This window comes from Indicator indicator, chromosome 4 (genome assembly GCF_027791375.1).
Source record: "Indicator indicator isolate 239-I01 chromosome 4, UM_Iind_1.1, whole genome shotgun sequence".
NCBI lineage: Eukaryota > Metazoa > Chordata > Aves > Piciformes > Indicatoridae > Indicator > Indicator indicator.
Window position 1 is genome coordinate 47,857,154 of NC_072013.1, and position 21,964 is coordinate 47,879,117.

At 41.6% G+C, this 21,964-nt stretch overlaps 1 protein-coding gene across 1 annotated transcript in view; it reads left to right on the top strand.

The window, feature by feature from the left end:
- Nucleotides 1–218: 218 nt before the first annotated feature.
- The window catches only part of PLEKHH1 (pleckstrin homology, MyTH4 and FERM domain containing H1), a 43,768-nt gene continuing 22,022 nt past the window's right edge, over nucleotides 219–21,964 (top strand). Inside the window, exons 1-8 of the mRNA XM_054400396.1 lie at nucleotides 219–359; nucleotides 6,096–6,158; nucleotides 9,049–9,198; nucleotides 12,185–12,268; nucleotides 13,770–13,851; nucleotides 15,862–16,850; nucleotides 20,321–20,399; nucleotides 20,983–21,071. Of these exons, the coding sequence (XP_054256371.1) occupies nucleotides 219–359; nucleotides 6,096–6,158; nucleotides 9,049–9,198; nucleotides 12,185–12,268; nucleotides 13,770–13,851; nucleotides 15,862–16,850; nucleotides 20,321–20,399; nucleotides 20,983–21,071 (1,677 nt within the window). The remainder of the gene's footprint in view (nucleotides 360–6,095; nucleotides 6,159–9,048; nucleotides 9,199–12,184; nucleotides 12,269–13,769; nucleotides 13,852–15,861; nucleotides 16,851–20,320; nucleotides 20,400–20,982; nucleotides 21,072–21,964) is intronic.

Consider the following 21,964-nt stretch of genomic DNA (forward strand, 5'->3'; position numbering starts at 1 on the left):
AAGAGTGACCTCTGGTAGAGGGCAATATCAATAACTTGGTGTAGTGCCATTTCATCCTCTGCTTGCAGGAGAAATGGCCTTCATTACAAATCCTGTAAGATGGACCAAGGAAACCTAGACACAAGGGGTGAAAAGTTTGTGTGCTTAAAATACTTTTTTTCCCCCTTCCCTTCTCTTCTGTAGAATTTTTAAAGTGCCTCAGACAACATCCCAAATGGATGATTAACTTCACAATGGCAGAACTCACAGTGGAGAGTGGCAGCTGCATGGACTGGCAAAAACGATGCCTCGCTTTGGAGTCCCAGCTCTTCAAATTCCGCTTGCAAGCAAGCAAGATCCGAGAGCTGTTAGCTGAGAAGGTGAGGCAGTGGTGATGGCTTCTACTTTGCAATGAGTTATGGCATGAGAGCGAAAACTCCCTAAATGCTGAGCTACCCAATAATACTGATACTTGCAGTGGGGATCTCTTCCTTGATTACAGTATGTCATTGCACTCTGCTTGAGATACAGAGATGTGCCTGTCAGAGTTGTGTAAAGTGGCATTAGTTAAAGTAAGAATTTGACCTTGTTTATTGGAAAATTACCAGACTTCACTGGGAAACACTGTACCAGCAAGATTCTGGGTATCTGAAGTGGCTGAGTCAGAGCCAGAGCAAAGATGGATATTTTGGAAAAGAACAGCAGGGTCAGGGCTTGGCTGGCAATAGAAAGCTTAAAGAAGTGCAAATTATGCTGTAATGTTAAAAGACTGGGCAGAAATACATGTCCTGCTGTCGTGTTAGAGTAACACTGCACGAGCAGTCAAAACGTTCTGGGAATACTGAAGAGCAGGACTGAAATGATCTGGATGTTAGAAACTCTCCTGGCACCTGTGGTTTTAGAGGCATCTCTTACTAATCTCTTTCAAGTACGCTAAATGAACTCATTTGCAGTCCTAGGAGAGAGGACTGGCAAAGATTTGACAGATTTGTTTGTGGGGTTTTTTTACCATCATGGTGTGGATTTTTGGTGTATTTCTTTACCTTAAATTTATTATTCAATTTTTCAATTTGAATGAAAGCTTTTCACTAACCTCTAAATTGCATAAAATCCAAGTTTCTAGGTTGCTGTGAGGTTCCTTCTTTGTTTTAAAATGTGGCTTACATTGTCATGGTCCTGTCCAAGATTGCTCAGATATTCAATTACTATTGGAAAGTGCAAACAGTTTCTTTCAGTCAGTTTGCCAATAAAGTTGAAACCTTTACAAGTAACTGCAGTTTAATCCAAATGCTTTTAAGCTGTACCTGATGACAAGTATGTTCTAAACTCACGTTTGCTCCATTTTGTATTATGTAACCTTTATGTGTATATTCTTGTTTGTTGGTTTTGGATGTAAAAACATCCAGATGACATCTAGCTTAGAGTGGAGCATCATCCTTGCTTTCACTGTAGTTACATTTCAATAATACCATATATTGCATGAGGCATTCATTTACCCTTCATACTTTAAGTGTTGCAATTTTATGCACTCTCTTCATCTTTCCAAGGCAGCTTCTGAGGTATACTTTAATAATTAATTAGTTACCTTAGAAAACACTGAAATGGTTGTGAAGCGTGTCAGTTTAGAAAAAGACACAGTAAAAAAATCGAGTATGGATGTGGCCTGGGTCTGGTAGAGACAACCAGTGCTCACGAGCAATACTCTGTGTTTGTTGCATTGTGGAATCCATGGCCTTGTGCTTTATTAATTTCTGCTTCGAGAACCTTCCTGACTATACCCATGCAAAACAAAGAGACCCATCTGTCAAACTTTCTTTTTGGAAAACAGGCTTGCCAGAGATCTTTTGACTATCTCCTTAGGGTGGTTTGTGGGCCATGGCAGACAATGACATTTTCATCTGCTTCAGGGGGCTCCCCAAGGAAGGGGCCTGGCTGCCATTAATCCAGCCTTTCAGTCAGAGCGATGTTCCCTTTGTTAAGATGAAGGAGCAGCCTGCTTCAGTGAGCGGGTTACTCTGTAACTACCTGTACAGTGCCATCACAGGCTTACTTGAAGGGTCAAAGAGCTAGCAAGTTTGTAATTCCCTGCTCTGAACATCATGTGGGAAGTGGAGAACCTCAAGGCTGCAGGGCAGGCAGGGCCTGGCAGGCCCTCCTGATGCAAACAGACTTGAGAAACCAGAGCAGGTGCTCAGCATACAGTGTTCTCCAGTGCCTCAGGTCCCCAACTGCTTTGCAGTGAGTTGCTCAGAGACCCTCCTTTGCTCCTCCTCAGTTGCCACAGGGCTCCCCAGCAGCCACAGCAACTGGGGCTCCTGCCCATGCTGCCCAATCCTCCCTCTCAGAGGGGCAGTGCTGCAGAATCAAAGGGGATGCATGCTTTATGCATAGTGATGCCAGCTGCAGGGGTTTTTATCATAGACTCTACAGCATCTGATTTTTAATGTTGTTGTGTTTTGTTTTTTGGGTTTTTTTCTTACAGTTCTGTCTGTGAAAATGAAAAAAGTCAGACTTATTTGAATGAGTATTGCCTTTTCAAAAGGGTTTTTTTTTTCAGGGGGATGGGGGACAGATCTTGAAAAATGTGAACTGGGCACAGTTTAAAGCTGTGTGGCCAACCTGTGGTGAGCTTTGGCCTTGAGATCCTCTGATATGGTTTACAACAACAGGAAAACAAATTTTATTTTTTTTAAAAAGGGGTTTGCCAGTGAAAGAATGTTAACAGTGGTGTGATACTTGCTAACCAGCTAGGTTGTCTTAGGGGTCTGGAAGCTGCTGATGGAAAAGCTTGGAAACATGATCTCCCACATATCAAATTAGTCTTTATGACCACTGTTATGATTTTAAGCAGATTTTGCTGTTTTACCTCTCAAAAAAACCCCTAACACTCATGTCTGACATTGATAGTACAATGTGTGCTAACAGTTTAAATACTTCAGATTTTTAAAATCCGCTTAGATTGAATAATCTAGATCACTGTTCTGAACATGAGGAATTTAAAACCCAACAGTTTAACTGCCAGTGCCCTACTTCACATGGTGCGAACTTCCATGTTGGTAGCCTGGTCCCAGTTACTGAGTCCAAGCTGCACAGAGCCTGGCTGTGGGTTGGCGTGGCAGAGGAATCCTCAGGCCCTAGCCTCCCAAGACAAAGCTATGCTGTTCTGCTGGACCCTCACAGTGTATTAGACCGCTGGGTCCTGCTTTGTTGTGGACATCAGCAGGGATCTGGTCTCTTTGGAAACAGGCAGTTGTTTCCACTCTGATTTTCTTGTACACACACAAAGGAAGAAATACTCCTCTGCTGGTGAACAACACAGCAGGCCATTGCCTTGGCAGCAAGATGACCTTGTTAGGAGCAAACTCTGGAAGAGAACAGGAGAAAAATGAGGCTGAGACATGCAGGAACTTTTTTCACTCAGTTTGATTTACCCTGTTCTTAGCCATCAGGAGTGGGAAAAGCCTACGTGAATGGCTGATTGGAGGATCTTTTGCAGCTCTTAGAAGGGCCATCTGGATAGGTTTTAACCTGGTTCTGCCTTATTTCAATAAACAACAAACATTTGGAAAATGCCTCTTTTGTCTTATGCAAGCACATATACCGCTGGGCTTGTTTCTCTCCATACAAACTATCTGGGCTAATGTTTGGGAGAAGAGTTGCTTGAATTTGGCTTGGTCACTAAGTTTTTTATGTGACCTGGGTCAAGTTGCTTAGTAGCATTTGTCAAATTATAAAGTATTTTGAATGAAAGGACCCATCTAAATACCTAGCATTATTATTAATTCATTGAGGGATTTCAAAGAGGCTTACAGGCATGGGTGTATTAAATCTGAATGTGCTCCAGTGAGATGGTTGACACTTGGGATGGGTGAAGGAATCATTGTACATACATGAGAAACAGTTAATTCAACAGTTCATAAGTAGGACAACCCCATGTAGTACAGGAAGTTAAGAAAAGTACAAGTTCATTTAAGGCTACAGTGGGAATTAAGGTGAAAAAAAAGTAATTGATTTGACTGGAACTTAGCCAGGTCACCCTGCTTGCACAAGAAGTTTCATAACTCTTTAGTGATCAGAAATGGTCTCAACATACGTACTCTGTCCTGATCGGGATCTGGGACTGCTAGCTATGTCGTGAGTCTGGGACAAGGATTTTTTCAGTCAAAACAGTGCTGTCTTCTTAAAATAACCTGAATCTTTCATGGTGATCACCCATTTGTGGAGGATTGAGTTACTAATCTAAGAGGATAGCCTTTGTGAAAAGGCCCAGAGATTCATCTAAAGTCTGTGCTGTGAATGTAGATCCTGTCAGTTCATCAGAAAACTAGCAAAGGCAGAAGCTACTGTCATAAACAATCTTTGTTGCATAAGGTGTCTCCAGTTAGTATCTGTTTTTCACTTTGCTGCTGCCTATGTGTGGTGATGACTGTGCAGAGGCTAACAGATAAATGCATGGGCAGATCACTATTCCTAGCAGACAGACTCACAACCCAGACCAATGCTGTCAGTGTTACATTGCCTTAAGCTCAGTCTCTATCAAGACTCTCAGAGATTGAGTTTTTGCTCAGAGCAGCTTTGGCTGTCTGCAGTCTTCTGTGGCACCCCTTTGTTCCTCTGTCAAAGAAGTGCCCTTAATTTGGACTGTGATGTCCTTGTCTGCCCCACTGAAAAAGCAAACCTGAGAGGTATCACGCTGAAAGTGGCACTTTCTGATCTTCATGCTTTGAATTTGTTATGGCATGTCTTTTTTAGTTACATGACCATTGAAATGTCTTTCATATGTACCTTTCTGACATGTTTGTCAGTAGATGTCAGTCTGATCTTATGATCAATGTGTATACATGAAAAGGAAATTTGTCTTGTTGCCATCTGAAGGAAAGGAAATGGGAACACAGCAATATTGTCATCTCCGTTCTGGGTGATCAGCCCAAGAAAAATAAGTCCTGCTTTCCGAAGTATTAGTTTGGTCCTTACAGTGACCAGCCTGAATACTTGGCTCTAATCATAAAATCCATTGGAGAGAAGGAGTTCAGTTCTCCTTATAGCTTATTTTCTGCTTGAAGCATGATTCTTTTAATCTTCTGAAGATGCTTCTATGTGATTACTTCATTACTAAAACTTAAGTAGTGGAAGCTCTGTGAAGCCTGCCTCAAATTTTTCAGCTTAGTGGATGAAACTTAGTGTCACTAACTTCATATTACTGGGTTTAAATCTGAGACCCATTAGAAGCAGGGTGGGTGGTGGAAGATGACCTTGCACTCACTGAAGGAGATACTCAGTTTCTATTAAAAAAAACCCCAAACCCAACTGACCAAACAACCAGAAACCCAAAAAAACCCCAACCCACCCCACCCCCAAAACCCACAAAACCAAACAAACCTCAAACAAAGACAAAACAAAATACCCCTACAACCAAACATCTAGTAGTAAGTAGTTAGAGGAACTCCAGGTACATCTACATTTCACTGAAAACGAAGTGATGTCCATAGCTTTAGAATAAAATTCCATTCAGTGTCGTTTGACTTCAGTAACAACAATGCCCAGATGAAGAATCACAGAATTGTCAGTTTGCAAAGCTGTTTAAAAGAAGCATCAAAAAGTTAAGGTCATTGTTAATCTTATCAGTTATGAGGCTGTGCTGCTTTTGAAGCTAAAGCACTGTATTGGTTATAATGTGGCACTGTAGAGATCCTACTGTGAGCTTTCCAAGATGTATTCATTTTTATGGTAACTTTGTGAATGAATTCTATCTGAAATAAACCCAGGAAAGAATGGCATGCTGTATACAGGCTTCTTGCAGGGTCAATCCATGGTGTGTAAATTGTAGAGACAGGGTCAAGACTTTGGGACTATTCCCTTGACCCGTATAATGAACGATGAAGCTCACTAATGAGAAAACAGTTCCGGTAAATTCAAAGTAGGGCAGAAGACTGGAAAAGGTCAGTGGCTTTTTTTCTTTTTATCTTGGTCAAAGCTGTCCAGTTAACTCAAAAGACGCCGATGACCTGTAGACCAGTACAAGAAATGGAAGATTCCTGAGTAAACCAGTGAATTTCAAGGTGATGTTAATTTCTTTTCTTTCTTTCCCCCTCTCCCCTTCTCTTCTGGCTCTGAAGATGCAGGAATTGGAACAGAGAGTGATAGAAGCAGAGCAAAGAGCTGAGGATGCAGAGAAGCAGGTAAGAGGTTCTCTTATGGTTCATCTGGTACAAGCCCAACAGTAACTTAGTCCATGTTCCCTCTAGTTTAGCATATGGACAACACTCTGCAGTGCTGCACTCTGCTAGCAAAACATTGATTTAGAATGATTAATACATTTTCTGGTGTACTTTGCAATTTTTGGGCTTGAGCTATGAACAGGCTCCTAAACAGGTTCGACCCTAAGTGAAAACCAGCACCTTATATTTGCCTCTCAGCTTCACAGCCTCTACCCCCTCATCCATGATAGGCATGCTTGGTCATGGAAAGGGAAGTGGGTGTTGTACCTCAGGATTAAAATGCAGAGATGGAGCTGCCTGGCAAGTCCTCAGAAAACACCAGAATACTGGTAAGGACTTGTCTACAAGTAGAAAAGTTTCTGCAACAGAAGTAAGGGTGTGTCTGCCAAACCTATCAGCTATTTTGGACTTTATTTTTAGTAATTACTGCTCTGGCTCAGGAGTCCATGGAGAAGAACAGTAAGAGCTGGATTCATTGCGTGTTACTTCAACCATCTGAAAATTAGGCATATTGTCGTAGCTAGTCTTTCTATGCCTCCTGAATAATGGAGAAGAGGAGAGAGACAGACTTCAGCTTGTGAATGAGCTATAAAGAATAATGGACTTTTGGGAAGCAGGCTGTTGTATAGTCTGCATTGTGAAGAGTATTACAAAAGCAAAAAATCTAGGAAGGGCCAAGTAGTCTGAGCTTCTGCATCACTGCAAATCGATGCTGAAGAGAAGATTTACAGTCAACCAGCTCCCTCCATCTGGACAAAAGCTGCAAGGCTGAGCACTGAATCAGAGATTAAAGGGCAGAACTAAAAGCCATGCAAGATGGCCAAGAATGGCTGTCAAAGATGACTTCAGCAGTGGAGGACTGAATAGGTAGTGTTATAAGCATTGGGAAACATACTGCCTAGGAATCAAGAACTTGAAATACCTGGTAAGGTATTCTGCCTGCAGAATGTACTATTCCATGCCAGTTTGATATTGACGTCAAGATTTGTTTCTAACAAGCTTAAATAAAGGAAAGATGCTATGTCTAGTTACCGTTCTGTTGGTCTCTATGCTAGATCAGCAACTACCAACCAAGAAAAAGAGTTGCTCTTGAGAGTGATATCAGTAAGTCCATGCCCAACTGAGGCAAAGCTGTCATTGTCACTGTGACAGCACCAGCAGGAAAGAGAGTTGTTGCTGCATGCCAATGAAGGAGGTTTCATACTAGCAGACAACTCAGTGACAGGCGTAGAGTGTCCATGGTATGGTAAGATGCGATGACAGCAAGGGAGCAGATGGAGAGCAAATCAAATCCAGGTTAGAGAATGGGCAAGAAAGGGAGAACTTGACTGGGAAGGTGCAGAAGAAATGAGGGTTGCCTTCACTCACCTGCCACCAGCAGAAGTGAAGGTTGCCTTCACTAACTTGCCACCAGCAGTTCTGCAGCCATGTGTTGGCAGGTCCTAAAGACTAGCAACCCTCACAGTTTGCCTTTCCAGCAGCTTTATCCACGTCCATAGATAAGTGTTCCTAGAGAAATACTTCATTGGTGCCTGACAGCCTGATGAAGTGACTGCATAAGAGTAGGACCATTGCTTTCCACTGACAAGTATATTCACCATGAATGAAAAGCAGCTGGCAAATGAGAGGGCTCCACATCAAGTGCAAAATCCCTTGTTATCTTTCTCTCCAGGAGTCTGGGGGGGTTGGATTTGTTAATTCAATGGGCTCCCTGTAGCTGCCAGCCTCAATTAAGGAAATCACATGTTTGCAGTCCCCTCTCTGAGCCTCTAGTACAGTCAGCATTTGGGCATCAGACAGAAAGGAGGGGCCATTTCTTTTTCACTATAATCACCCTACACTCTAATGAAAACACATCCGACTCAGCAGGCTTAGTTTTCTGGCTTGGATTTCGGGTGCCTACCTTCCTAATTCAGTATGAGGAAGAGGCAGTTTGCTTCTCTGCCTAATGCAGGCAGACAGGAGGACAAAACACAGCTTCTGCAAGTATAAAGTCAGGCTGCTCAACAGAGCATGAGTAACTCTCTTGCAAAGACTCTGTGCTCAGATCAATTAGCAGGTTTGAGTTAAGTTGACGGAATTCCATTCACCTTTAGAAATGAAGTCTTACAATCAATTGGAACAGGCCTACTATTGTGAGGCATAGGTTTTGAAGAAAGCAAAGAGATTTAAAAATTTGCTAAAAACCTGAAAGGCTTCAGCAGCAGCTAGATCTTAATACATGGAAACTGTCCGTAGTGAAGGAACATCACAATGATACTTGCTGAGAAGAAGCATTTGCACTGAGAGGAGCTCAAAGAAAGGCAAAGCTTCTGAAATATCTAACATGTTAACTCCTTAGCAAGTCTAGAGAAAACACTTCTCAGAAGGCCAGAGGCTGCCAAAACATTGTCTAAGCTGGGGCTAGGATGAGGAAGGAACTCTCGAGTATGTTTCCCTATAGAAATCTTGATCTGAAGCAAATGTCTGGGGTTTGTGGTGTATACCTTGGTGGTGAACAAGGTAAAACACTGACCATAATATTGCAAAGAAGAAAAATGTGGTACACATTGCCCATATGTCTATGTAGGCTATAGTGCTTGTATGATCTCTGACTAATAGTGGGCAAATATTTCACAATCCATAATATGTTTATCTGTTCATGGTTCAGTTTGCATCTAGTAATGCTTCAGCATTACAACTTGTTGGTCAATGTTCTTTTCACAGACGCGGATATAAAATAAGCTTGACCTGAAGGATTGTGGTATTTTATTCTTCCTTTCCCAACTTCAAAAATATGAAACTCACAAATACTTTCTGTTAGAGTCCTACCACTAAATAAGCAGCTCCTTCATTTGCATTGTCATGACAGGTTAGAGTTATGGAAGAGAAGATAAAGCTAACCAATGTGAAGACAAGTGAATTCGACAGCACTCTGCACAGGAAATACCAGGAACTGATGGGCATAGTGCAAAGAAAGGAAGATCTGATCAACAGATTGGAGACACAGCTAGCAAAACAGGTAAAGATACTTTCTTCAGGGAGACCTGTAGCTTTCATGGTTTGGAGGGACTCTGTAATGTATGCTTCAAAGGTACAGATTACATCTCTATTACTTAGACTCTAAGTTGCCTTCAGATCAGCTGTAAAACGATGCCCTGCTCAGTGCACTTCTTCCTTGCTCTGTTCAGACAAAAATGTCCATTCAGCCTCAGTAGCCCTTGTCTCTTCATTATAACAGTTTGGTCAATGTCCTTGAAGGATGTCCTTATGTTACCATTTAGATCTAAAACTGTAATGCTACAGTCTGGTCACAGTATTTCTCTGGCTTCCTAGCATAAAGGTTTCTCTGCAAAATCACTGTGTAGCCCATTGCTGACTCAGCACATGCAGCTTCTTGGGAAGTTGGTGGCTCCTCTTAGTCTTCAGATGTTTCTCAGTAGGGATAGTTCTGACTTTTCCATTCTCAGTTGGTGGAAGGAAGGAGCTACATCTATGTATTTCATGAGGAATGAGGTCTTCTTATGTGTTGCAAAGTAAATTACTTTCAAATGGAAATATCTCCTTAGAATTTTACACAAAAACAGTACTTAGTTAGAGGAGTTATGTTTTACATTGAAGTAATTATCACCTCTTTAAAGTGCAAAATAGATCAGTAAGCCGTCTGAATTTACTCAGACCAAGTATAGTGTGGAGGTCAGGCATCAGGTCTTTGTAGTACTCTGGGCTTCACATTTCCACAACAGCTTGCTTAGGCAGAATATAGATGAAGTTTCTACGTTTTGGAGGAGAAAGAAGGTGTTTGGAAAAAGCTGCAATAGTGATCAAGGTCTGGAGGCAGCTCTTGCAATCAAGATGAAAGAAATTCTGATTTACTCAAAAATAGAAGATGTGATTTGATTAAAATCAACAACCACAAGTAGGAAAAATGCTCTATTAGTAGAAATTTTCTTATTTTTGCAACAGGAAGCAAAATGAGATTCTGGAAATGAAAACCAAGGCTTGACAACATCAGACAACAAACACTGTTTATCTGGGTCAGTTTAGCTTAGTTTCTGAATGGGATGGGATGGCAGCAGGTCTGGAAGGTCACTAAGGGTTCCTGTAAGGCATCCTATTTGTTTTCACTGTGATAGGGAGAGATGTATGGTTAAGAGCATTATCAAGAGAACAGTGAGGTCATGCACGGACCAGACAATAGCGTGAGACACAAAGAATCTCTAACTGTTTCCGGATCTTAAAGCACAAGAGCTGCATCTACAGGTGCTGTGCCTGAATGAGTTGGTTCTACTTAGAGGTAGGGCTTACTAAGCTCTGACAATGTGTTCATTGTGTGTCTATTCTACTTGAGGACCCTAAATAAAATCTTGGCATTGCAATTTACCATGTAGCAGAGCAATATTCTGAATCTCTTATCTGATGGTCCTTGATCTGAGACTTTAGTCATTAGGGATTCAGAGGCATTACCCCTGTGGTGGATATTCAGAGGACTATGGTACATCCACTATATCTGACAGATCATTTCAGACCAGGAGGGGTATCTAAGATTCTGATTCCAGCCAAGGATGGTAGCCGATGATTAGGAACACACACAGCCATATTCAAGGAGAAAAACTAAATAAATCCTCCTTTTGAAGTATCAGATTTGTTTACTTTTATTTCATTATGCTCAACTACAAATATTAGTGCTACCCATAATGTTGCCAAGGTCTATTTTAAAGTTAGCAAACGTTTGAGTAAGAGCTTTTAAATGTGCATTGGTGGTGATGAATAGCAACACAAAGATGTTGGGTGTTTACTACAGCCTGCTGTATATTTTTATGGTATTAATTAAGTGAAATTACGCTTCTCAATGTGAGAAAACTTAATGTCAGTGCTTCCCCCCTGTTCCCTTATCATCATAGTTACTGGTATTAGTTCATTTCAGGAAAAATAAATAAATGAGCAGATAAACCATCATTTGCTACTGGGGGGTGTTACCTTTGTTCATATAATGTGAGATACAGAGTATATTCCCCCTCCCTCCCTTGTTGGTGGAACTGATTTCTCCTTGTAGTTGTTTAAATCATTATGTATATAGGAGACTTCTCAGTGACACTGCTTCAGTGAAACCACCACAGGAGGCACAGGATGAACAGAAGGTTCATAGTATCATAGTATCCATCCAACATATTTCAAAGGAAATTCCCAGAAAACAAACAAACAAAAAAACACAGCTGAGAAAACACAGCTGCAAAAATGATGTTGTAGCAATATTGCCCAAGCAGATACTTGGGGGAAGATGTGCATTGTGCAAATCAGTGGTATTTCCATAACACCTTTGTGTGGACTAGAACCTATTTCAATGGACATGTAAACATGCAACCACTTACACACCTTCTAGCAGATGTTAGTGTTTCAAGGTCAAGCCAGAGGGTTTTTTTATCCTAAGTCTGCTATCTCTTTTTTTTTCGTTTCATTTTAATTTACTTCCTCAAGAACAGTTGTATGTGTGTGTGTGTGTGTTTGTGTGTATGTTAAATACATTGCTGGTATTAGTTTCCATCTCATGCACCTTTAAAGTCTATACTCTCCACCTGGTCTTGCAGCAATTGAATTCCTTTTGCTTGGACTTGTTGCTTTATTCTTATTAACTTCAGCCAACAACGTGTGTGTGTAGGCTGGGGGAATGCTACAAATGCTTAACAGCAGACAGCAACATTGCAAAACCATCTAAACTAGGAAAAGTTGCAGACTGTACCCAAAAGAATCTGTGGTAGATGGGCAATTGTTATCTGAGCTGGATTTTGCTATTCCATGACAAACTTTTGAAACCCTTTGAATTTGACTCCAAGGATCATGTAAGACAGTTAGAGCTTGACTTTCTGGAAGCCAGCTAAATAACTACATCTTAAATTTTATGTCTGGAGTGGGAACTTCAATGTTTAAGTCACTCTTGATGAAGTAACTTACTGAGAACAAACAGTTGGTTGTACTCTTCTAATGCATCAAATGTTTTTTTGGCACAGAAACAGTTGAGGACTGAGGAAGCCAAAATTGTTCAAGAGAAAGCCGCCAAGATCAAAGAGTGGGTAACATTTAAGCTGAGAGAGGTGAGTCTTTATTGTTGCCAGTTTTCAAGGACTATGAGTAGGTACAGTGGCTGCACTGCCAGTGGGCTCCTGTGTATGTCCTCCTGCCTAAGGACAGCTGATCTGCCACAGAGGTTCTCTGTTTGGCCCTACACCCAGTCTTACTGAGGCTGTTTACTGCTTTGGCCAAACTATGAATGACTGTGAAGTCACTAATGCCCAAATGCTGTTTCTAAAGAAGATTTACGAGAACCTTTCACCTAGTTTTCTTCTGCTTCTCCCTTTTTTTTTTCTGAGTGCAGTTTCTGTCTTTTCCTGACAAAGCAGCTATGACACAAAACACCTGTGCTTTGCTCTTTCTGAATTTGTCATCTCTGAGTACTGCTGTTTTCCTGCTGCTCAGCATTTTCTCCTGTCTAACCTCTCCTTTCTATCCATCCTGTAGATGTATGCCTCTATCTGGGCCTAATTCAATACCTGAAAGAGATAGCAATGGGTCAGCATGCAGTTTAAATATGTAATAATAGTTTATAACTGGGAGTGGGGCTATCTGGTCTTTACTTTTTATTCCAGGTTTTAAAGCCATGGATTTTCTAGCTTATGCCAGAAAGGGCGCTTGTTTGAGTTGAAAGAAGCAATCTTTGATGGCATTAATTGTGCTATGATGTGACTTTGTAATCTCATTACATTGCCTAGATAATTCATCAAGCTGCTGTACTGCTTCTCTTACATTTTTCTATATGAGACAACTTAAGGAAGCACATGGGTTGACTTGGTAGGACCTGCTATGAATCCAGCACCATATATTCACATCATGTCTTTACTGGCAACAAAGTTTCTGTCAGATGCTGATTCTAGGTGCCTACAATGCACAATTCTAGGTGCTGTGGACTACTGCCCACAGAAGGACTTTGCATCTGGGTTGCAAGTGGGTTGTTCTAGATAGTATCATGAGTGTAATTTCAACTTTGACTCCATCAAGAGGGAAACTTCTTTGGTTGCACCACTGCTGTGTTGAAGAATATGTGCTGAGAAACTTCAAGCAAAGTTATAAGGCAAATGTGCACTAATTGCAAATGTAAATGCAGCCTTAATGTTGTTGTTTGGGGTTTTTTGCCCTTGGTCCCCTGGATCCAGGGGATCACCTTTTACCACATATAGGTTGAGAGGAGAAAGTGCTCCTCCTGGGTAACAGTTTTTTGATTGTCTCTTTCATGACAATTATTTCTGGAAAAGGAGTAAATGGTAAATAATAGCAGAAAGAGAAATCAAAAGACCTATTTGAGAACTGCAAATAGTAGTTGCAGAGGCTGTTTGAGTAAGCATAGCAAAGTGTTTCAGTGGGTTGTGCAGTGAAGCTGCTGAGTAGGATTTCAAGGAGACTGGTAGACTCACCCATCCTTTTTTCCCCCCTTTTCCTGTTAAGATACTTGAATGTAATAAAGATGAAGAGGTGTTCTGCATAGTAAAACACATACATACAGAGTTTTGCATTTTTTTTTAAATTATTGTTGTTTCATAGCTTGAGCTAGAAAATTACCACCTGAAAAACTGTAATCAGAAGCTGACGGAGCAAATTGAAGCCCTTCGGGATACATTGCAAGGTAAATGTGTTCACATGCCATTGTAGCCTAGTAACCACTACAGGAGTGAAAATCAGCATTACTGGGTTGTATTCCTAAATTTGTCCGAAATTAGCACTTTTGACAGTGAGGTGAGCAGTAGAATTGCTCTGTTCCTCAGTGGGTCCATTTTTAAGATGGGAAGAACAGTGCTTATCTGTCTTAAAAACTTAAGTGGCTTCCCACCAGCAATTCAGTGCAGACTTCTTTTTTTCAGAGTCTGCTTTTGCCATTAAAGTAAGCCACTGAGTCCTGAATTAGTAGCAATCATCGGAATACGTCTCAAAACTCTTCATTGACTTCAGTGGTGCAGGTTAGAAATCCTTGATGTATTTAACTTTGCCTCTGCATGTGAATTAGCCTCATGCTCACAGAACCTCCGCTGGCATGTAAGCTGAGTAACTGAATGGGCCAAGGCAGCAGCACTCTGGTCTGCCTTTAGAAAACTGGGTTCCTCTGTGCTGTCAGGTTGAGTTGAAGAAAGCTGCTTACAATGCATGTGCTTTTGTGGTTTGGTGGAAAGATGAAGAACTTTGGTTTCTAGGGCTTGAAATCAGAACCTTTCATTGCAGCACATTTTGAAGAGGAAATTCTCTTCCCTCCCCCTCCTTTTTTTTTTCCTTCTGAGATTGGTTTGGTTACAATAAGATCAGTTAGTTTCCAGACTTCACTGGGCATGCAGACAGAGAGCATTTCTTTCCTGCAGAAGTCTCTCTGATGTTCCTATCACTCCTCAGCAAAGGAATAGGGCAAAATTCCTTCCAAATCCCACCACATTTCTAGCTAAATGCTTTATGACTGAGTTTTTCTCATCCCCTCTGGCTCTGGCTGTTTACAAAAAGAGAATGGCTGGTAAGCTGTGTTAATAATGTGGTATTACATGTCCCTGGATCCCCACTCTCTGTGCAGTAAACAGCTCTGTCCTCTCCTCTTATCCCACTCCTCAGTGTGCCAGGCTGAATTCAGAGGTCTCTGGAGAGAGATAAATTTCTTTTTGCTTGCCATGCTAATAGTAACAGCTTCCTCTGCTTCATCTCTTGTTGTATCTGGAAAGCTGCAAAAATAAGAATATTTAAAATGAAAGGCCTCTTTTCAGTCTACACTAATGATTTATCTCAGGGGCAGGGGAAAACGTGTGCCAGGATTTCTGTGTGCCAGTGTTACGTGTCAGGAATACCTTTGTTAGCATTCAGTTCCTTGTGATTGAAGTGCCAAGGTTAGTCTTTCATGGTTGTCTCTATTTCAGCTGGCTTTCCAAGAGCACATTTCATGCTCTCCACAATCAACAGTGATTTATTCTGCTGTTTGCCCTTCCCTCTGTTACTTTGTCTTCAGTTTGTTTCTACTTCCTTGTTAATTCCTTTAGTGGTTAAGCAGTGTCTGTGGAGTTTGATGCTCAGGCAGCATTTTTCAGCAATAGTTGTGCAGAGTAACACTCGTGTATTTATCCGATTTCCAAAGCATATTATGACTTGGTTCTTTTCAGTCAGGCAAGACACAAACACCACAGCCAATCAAAATCATAAAATGAAGTAACCTTTTTTCTCATTTTCTCATACTCTAAAGCTTCTACTCAGCAGAACTTGTGGAACAGAGGTAGTCTTTAAATCAAGTACTTGTGGAAAGGCAAAAAGTAGAAGAATTATACAATATAGACAAAGAACAAGGGAAGCAATTTAACATCTATCTTTTATGTAATCTAATTTAGCAGCTGAACTGGCAGAGGAAAAATAAACAAAAGGGAGTTTTTACAGCAGAAACATGTAAGCAAGTGTTATAAATCATTTTGACAAAAAGTACTGCTTGGGTCATGTAGCACAAAAAGATGGCAAAAAGCTCCAGGAGAATTCTTGAAAAGAGAGAAACCTGATTAATTGGTCTGATGGTTAAGAAGGTCTTGATGCTGGGAGCCTCATCTAGCCCTGGGAACTGGGAGGAACCATACCAGTAGAGCATTTGAATGCCCTAACCGTATGTTTTCCTACATTGTAGATATGGCCATCATTCCTCCCTTTGAATCCCTTTGGAGCTGTAATTCTCTGAAGTCTGGAGCATTTCCCTCTTTTGCTGAGAAGATAGACCAGAAATCTGTGCTCCTTACACCTGGTTTCAGGCCTGCCAAACATGTCTTCTCTACAGGAAACATAGTCCTTGCCAATGACACCTTTACTGAGGATGAAGAGGATAAATCTCTGCTTTCCCAGAGCACACTGAAGCTTATGTCTGACCCATCAAGCTGGAATCTCTCCACAGAGAAAGATGTATTCCCACCCGTAAGTTCTGAACATGGATTAGGATGTTCTGACCCCACACCATTGGGCCCTCCAGCCTCAGCCACAAGAATCCTTGAGGCTTTGACTTTCCAGTCATCTTTGGAAGGAAACCGTAGCACTGTGAGCACCTTGCAACAAGCAGCTTTAGATGGCACTCACTTTTCTGATGATTTGAGTGCCAGTTTCCACTCCCACTGGCTGGAATCTTCTTCCTCAGGAAAAATAATGACCATGCTTGAAGGCCATCTTCAGACAGCTGAGCCACCGCTGGTTGTGTCAACATCAGCTGCTACAGCACATTCCCTCTGTCCAGGGAGGGAACGTGGCCTTGGCAGTAGTATGACTTTTCCAAAAATACGAACTCCCAATACACCAAGAGACAGTATCCAACTAGCCAAGAGACATTACAGCCAGCCACAGCCAGGGGCTAATTCTTTCCATCGTGTAATGAGCTTAGAGGCTAGCACCTTCCAGACCATAACAGACTCTGCAGTCTGCCATGGGCAAGTGAAGGAGACAGACATCGATGATGATGGGGTACTAGAGAAGATGGAGACAGAACATGGCCTGGTGTATGAAGAAGTTGGAACATGTGAAGAAATCAACCACTTATTTGCAGGACAAAGAGAAGCTGGGAATTCTGAGGCTGGCATACTTGATCCAGGAGGTAAACCACCCACACCACCGCTACACAGACTGCCATCATGGGTAAGAAATGCAAGGACAACAATCTGAGTTCTGCTTTTCTTTGAGTAGTTAGGCTATAACAGCTCTTGGTCTCAAGAAATTATTTCCTGTGGGCATCAGTCATGTTTCTGAACCACCTAGTCTGACAGTTCCACATCATAGGGTGTACTGGTTCCAGTGACAATTTTTTCTTTTCTCTTTTATAAGGAAAAAAATATACGTGAAAGAAAATAGTACTCAAGAAATATAGGAATAAAAATCAAAGTCAAGAAGTGCTGCGTTGTGGTTTATCCTTATGGGTGATCACAAATTATTCCTTAGTTCTGCTGTGATGTGTTTTAACATAGAAAAGTGAGTAATAAATCCAGGTGAATGGACCAGACCAGATGGCTTCAGAGTCAGAAAAAGCTGTGAATGCTAGAACAGATCCATGTATTAGGTCTCAGCATTCCTATCTCATGGTATACTTCTGCTATTGGGAAGCTTTTATGGAAACCCTTGGTAAAGTGAATATATGTGTGCATCCTATTTCTTGCTTCATTTGAGAGAAGTTTGTTATCACTTTCAGTTACTTGTTAGTTCAGATGGCTGGATTGTTTGCTAATGTGTCAATCTAACTGACAAACTTAGTGGCAATTGATGTAATATCAGAAGAGATCATTCCATTATCTTCAGTTTGCTTTTTCATAGGCATAGGCAAACAAGTGCTTTATTGAAGGTGCAAAGTCAAGCACTTATTGTTAATACTGATTTATAATTGGTTTTTTTTCTACAAAAAAGTAACACAATTTGTCATCTTAGGCCATGTCCTTTATGATAGGAAGTTAAACTCCAGTATAATCACAACTTTTCTTCCAGAGGAATCTCTTTCCATTCGGTCTGTAATATGAAACTCTGCTGAGGATGAAGCTGGGTAGCATAGTAAAAGAAACTGCAGTTTTCAAGATGTCTGTTTTGTTTGCTACAGAAGTTAAAAAGGTATAATGAACAGCATACTTTCTTGGAAGAAGGGAAATAGGTCTCAGAGACTGGCTAATCCCTTAAGCTAAAATTTTCACAGGTGACCATCATTTCCACACGGACATTCTTAATGTCTATCTTGAGTTTGGCAAGTAAATCCTATTAGAGAAGCTCTGAGCATTTCTGCAACTACATTTGGTCTTTTTCATTATAATGCTATATGATGTTAAATTCTCAAAGAGTGAGGTCTTGGCCATCTTGAAATGGGTACTCCAAAGATATTTGATACTTCAGAGAATCTATGTCTGAGTTTCTTTACTGGAAAATAGTGATAGCACTTATCAATGTTTCTCCTAAGGGAGCTGTAACAGTTTTTATTAAAGTTTATGGAGGATTGCAGTATTACAGTTGGGAACACCACTTGAAAAATCCATTTTTTGTTGTTCAGACCACAGTCAAGTGTACTACATGGGTACTGGAGTAGGGCTGGTTTAAGTATATCAAACACTGAAGAATTATAAATAGCAGTTTAATCAGCAAGAAATGTCTATTATGTGCCCTGAATAAGAGGTGTCTGGGGAAAAAAATACACATAATAATTCATTACAGACTAAATCATGGTGCATATGCCTAAGGAAAACACTAATTCTATTGTTTGTTTTTTTCCAGTGTACTTGACTTTGCAGGCTTAGGTGCTTTCATTCATAAGTATTGCATGTGTTATCTCACAGAGTAGAATAGTAGGGTTTGGGAGGAACCTCCAGAAATTGAGTCCAACACCCCTGCCAAAGGGCAGGTCACACAGGAATGCATCCAGGTGGGTCTTGAAAGTCTCTAGAGAACCTACCTCTCTGAGCAGCCTGCTCCAGGGCTCCAGCACCCTCACAGTAAAGACGTTTTTCATCATGTTGAGGTGGAACTTCCTGTGTCCCAGTTTGTGTCCATTGCCCCTTGTCCTGTCACAGGGCACCAGTGAAAAGTGACTGGTACCTTCTTCTTGACATCCATCCTTCAGATGTTTGTAAACGTTGATCAGGTCGTCTCTCAGTCTGCTCTTTTTTCAGATTAAATAGCCCCAGGTCTCTCAGCCTTTCCTCATCTGACAGATGTTACAGTCCTTTCATCATCCTGGTAGCCTCCATTGAACACTCTCTACTATATCCCTGTCCCTCAGGAACTGAGGAGCCCAGAACTGGACACAATACTCCTGATGTAGTCTCACCAGGGCAGAGGAGAGGGGAAGGAGAACCTCCCTTGAAGGTTCAGGGAGGATCAGCTGAGTGATCCTCACCCTCACTTCCCTGGACCAGGAAGACCTTGCCAAGAAGACCTGCTGGCCCTCAATACTAACCCCCTTTAGCTGTTTCATTAGTTCTTTTCAAGATTAGGCAAACAAAAAAGTAAAAGCCCACAATAAACCAAGAAATTAAGCTTTAAAACACTTTCCCTGTCTCTGGTTTGGTCCTTTGCCAGATGCACCTGCACTCCTCTGTCCCTTCCTGGTTTCCCTAACCCAGGCATTAAGGAGCAGCAAGAAGATTTCTAGCTTTGATTTTTATCTGTTTTAAAACTGGTTGATGTCTTAGTCATAACGCTACATTTTGTTAAAAGTTTGGGTTCCCCACCTTGGAATCTTTATCAGTTTGTGAAGTACTTGGAGATCCTTTGAACTGAAAGCTCTGTTGATATGACAGACATATGCTCAAGGATGATTAAGGGACTGGAGCACTGCCTGATGAGGAAAGGCTGAGAGCCCTGGGGCTTTTTAGTCTGGAGAGGAGAAGACTGAGATGGGATCTAATAAAGGTATATAAATATCTGAGGGCTGGGTGTAAAGAATGAAGGGACAGCCTCTTCTCCCTCGCACCCTGGATGGATGTAAACTACAGCATAGGAAGTTCTACCTCAACATGAGGAAAAACTTCTTTACTGTAAGGGTCACAGGGAACTGGAACAGGTTCCCCAGAGAGGTTGTGGAGTCTCCTTCTCTGGAGACTTTCAAGACCCATCTGGATGCATTCCTGTGCAACCTACGCTAGATTTTATGGTCTTACTATGGAAGGGGGGTTGGACTCAAAGATCTCCAGACATGCCTTCCAACCCCTAACATCCTGTGATCCTGTGATTTCAGACATTTCTTTCATTCCCTTATCAGAGAATGGGAATCTTATGCAGATGATGACTCAAAAAATTGCTCTGTTTTAGGGTGGTTCTTGATTGATTTTAATGTGTTGTTCATAAAGTGGAAACCTCAGCTTTTTCCAAACTGTGATGTAGTACTTTATTGATAATTTTATGTAGGTTTTCCAGTCGGTAGATATCATCTCTATAGCATTTATTAGCCAAGTCTGTTTTGATTCAAATGTTATTTCCACATTTCATGCAACATCTAGTGGAGCAGAGCAATCTGTCTAAGAGGGCCCCTCTTCCTGCCCAAAGGTGTGGTTGTGATGTGATTCTGTGACAAACATACAGTTTTGCAGGAAATGTGTTTTTTCTGACCAGTGCTGTTCATGGCATTATTGTTCCAGGAGAGTCGAATCTATGCTGTGGCCAAATCTGGCATGAGGTTGTCTGAAGTGGCCACAGTGAATGATACTTCCAGCTGCTGTAAGTTCTGGACAAGATCCATCCTTAGAGGGGGTTTACAGTGACAATGTGGGACCTGAGCTTCTGGCTGTTCACATTTCTTCATTTCCTTGCCTGTTCTCAAAGTAAATCTGATCTTGCAGATTATAAAGAAAGGGAGGAGGATACATCTGATCTCAGGGATAGTTGGTGCTGGGCTGTCTGAGCCTCTACATTCAGTGATATCTTCAGGGGCCCCTGTTCTGCCTCTGTATGTCTGTAGCCTGCTTTCAGTCTTGTGATTCACCATCACCTTCCCCTGTTACAGCTTTTACCTGTTTGAACATGGTGCACTGCATTGCCATTGTACCATGGGGAGCACAGGTTGGGTAAGATCTCATAAAGGCTAAACAGAAGCAGCGTTGCAGCTGCCTCTGGGAGTTGTGTGCATTTAATAACACATCCTGTGGCCTTTTTAAGGCCAAACGGTACAGGATGGCAACCCTCCATTATTTTGCGTTCCAAGAGGCTGCATAAATTCTTACCCACATATATGTACCTCTCAATTAAAACCTCCTCCTCTTCATCAGTTTGTATTATTTGGTCTCTTTCTGAATTTTCCCAGTATCCAATTTCTCATGTTCACCTTCTGGGCCATTTACCTGTCTGATCTACAGAAATGTCACAGTGCCAGTCTACACTACGCTGAAGGGGGTAAGGAGTTACTCACTTTTCCCATTATGGAAAGCATGGTCTAGAGCTGCTAATAATTAGAGAGGATGGGATCACAGAACCACACAACCACAGAATATTAGGGATTGGAAGGGATCTTTAGAGACCATTGAGTCCAACCCCCTGCCAAAGCAGGATCACCTAGGGCAGGCTGCATGGGAAGACATCCAGGTGGGTTTTGAAAGTCTCTAGAAAAGAAGACTCCACAACCTCTCTGGGCAGCCTGTTCCAGTGTTTCATCACCCCCATCATAAAGAAGTTTCTCCTTGTGTTGAGGTGGAACCTCCTGTGTTCCAGCTTGTACCCATTGTTCCTTGTCCTATCGCTGGGCACCACCACATCACCTTCATCTTGACACCCAGCTCTCGGTTATTTACAGATGTTGATAAGATCCCCTTTTAGCCTTCTCCTCTCAAGACTAAACAGCCCCAGGTCTCTCAGTCTTTCTTCAGAGGAGAGATGTTCATGTCCCCAAACAGTCCTTGTCGCTCTCTGTTGGACTCTCTCCAGTAGATCCCTGTCTCTCTTGAATTGGGGAGCCCAAAACTGGACACAGTATTCCAGGTGTGGTCTCACCAGGGCAGAGTAGAGGGTGAGGAGAACTTCCCTAGACCTGCTGGACACACTTTTCTTAATGCATCCCAGATGAGGCTGTGCAGTTAAGGAAAGAAAACTAGAAAATTCTAGGGTGTAATGACACCAAAAGAATGCCAAAGAAGTAGCAGATGACAAATGTATTTAGGAATACAGAACATTGCAGCAAGTTTTGATCCAAGAATCTGCATTGGTCATTATGAGGCTGTGGAAATCTAGGGGTGATAGCATAGCCTAGAGAATGGAAACAGACTCTTGAGAGTTTATGGGGAAGCACAGGC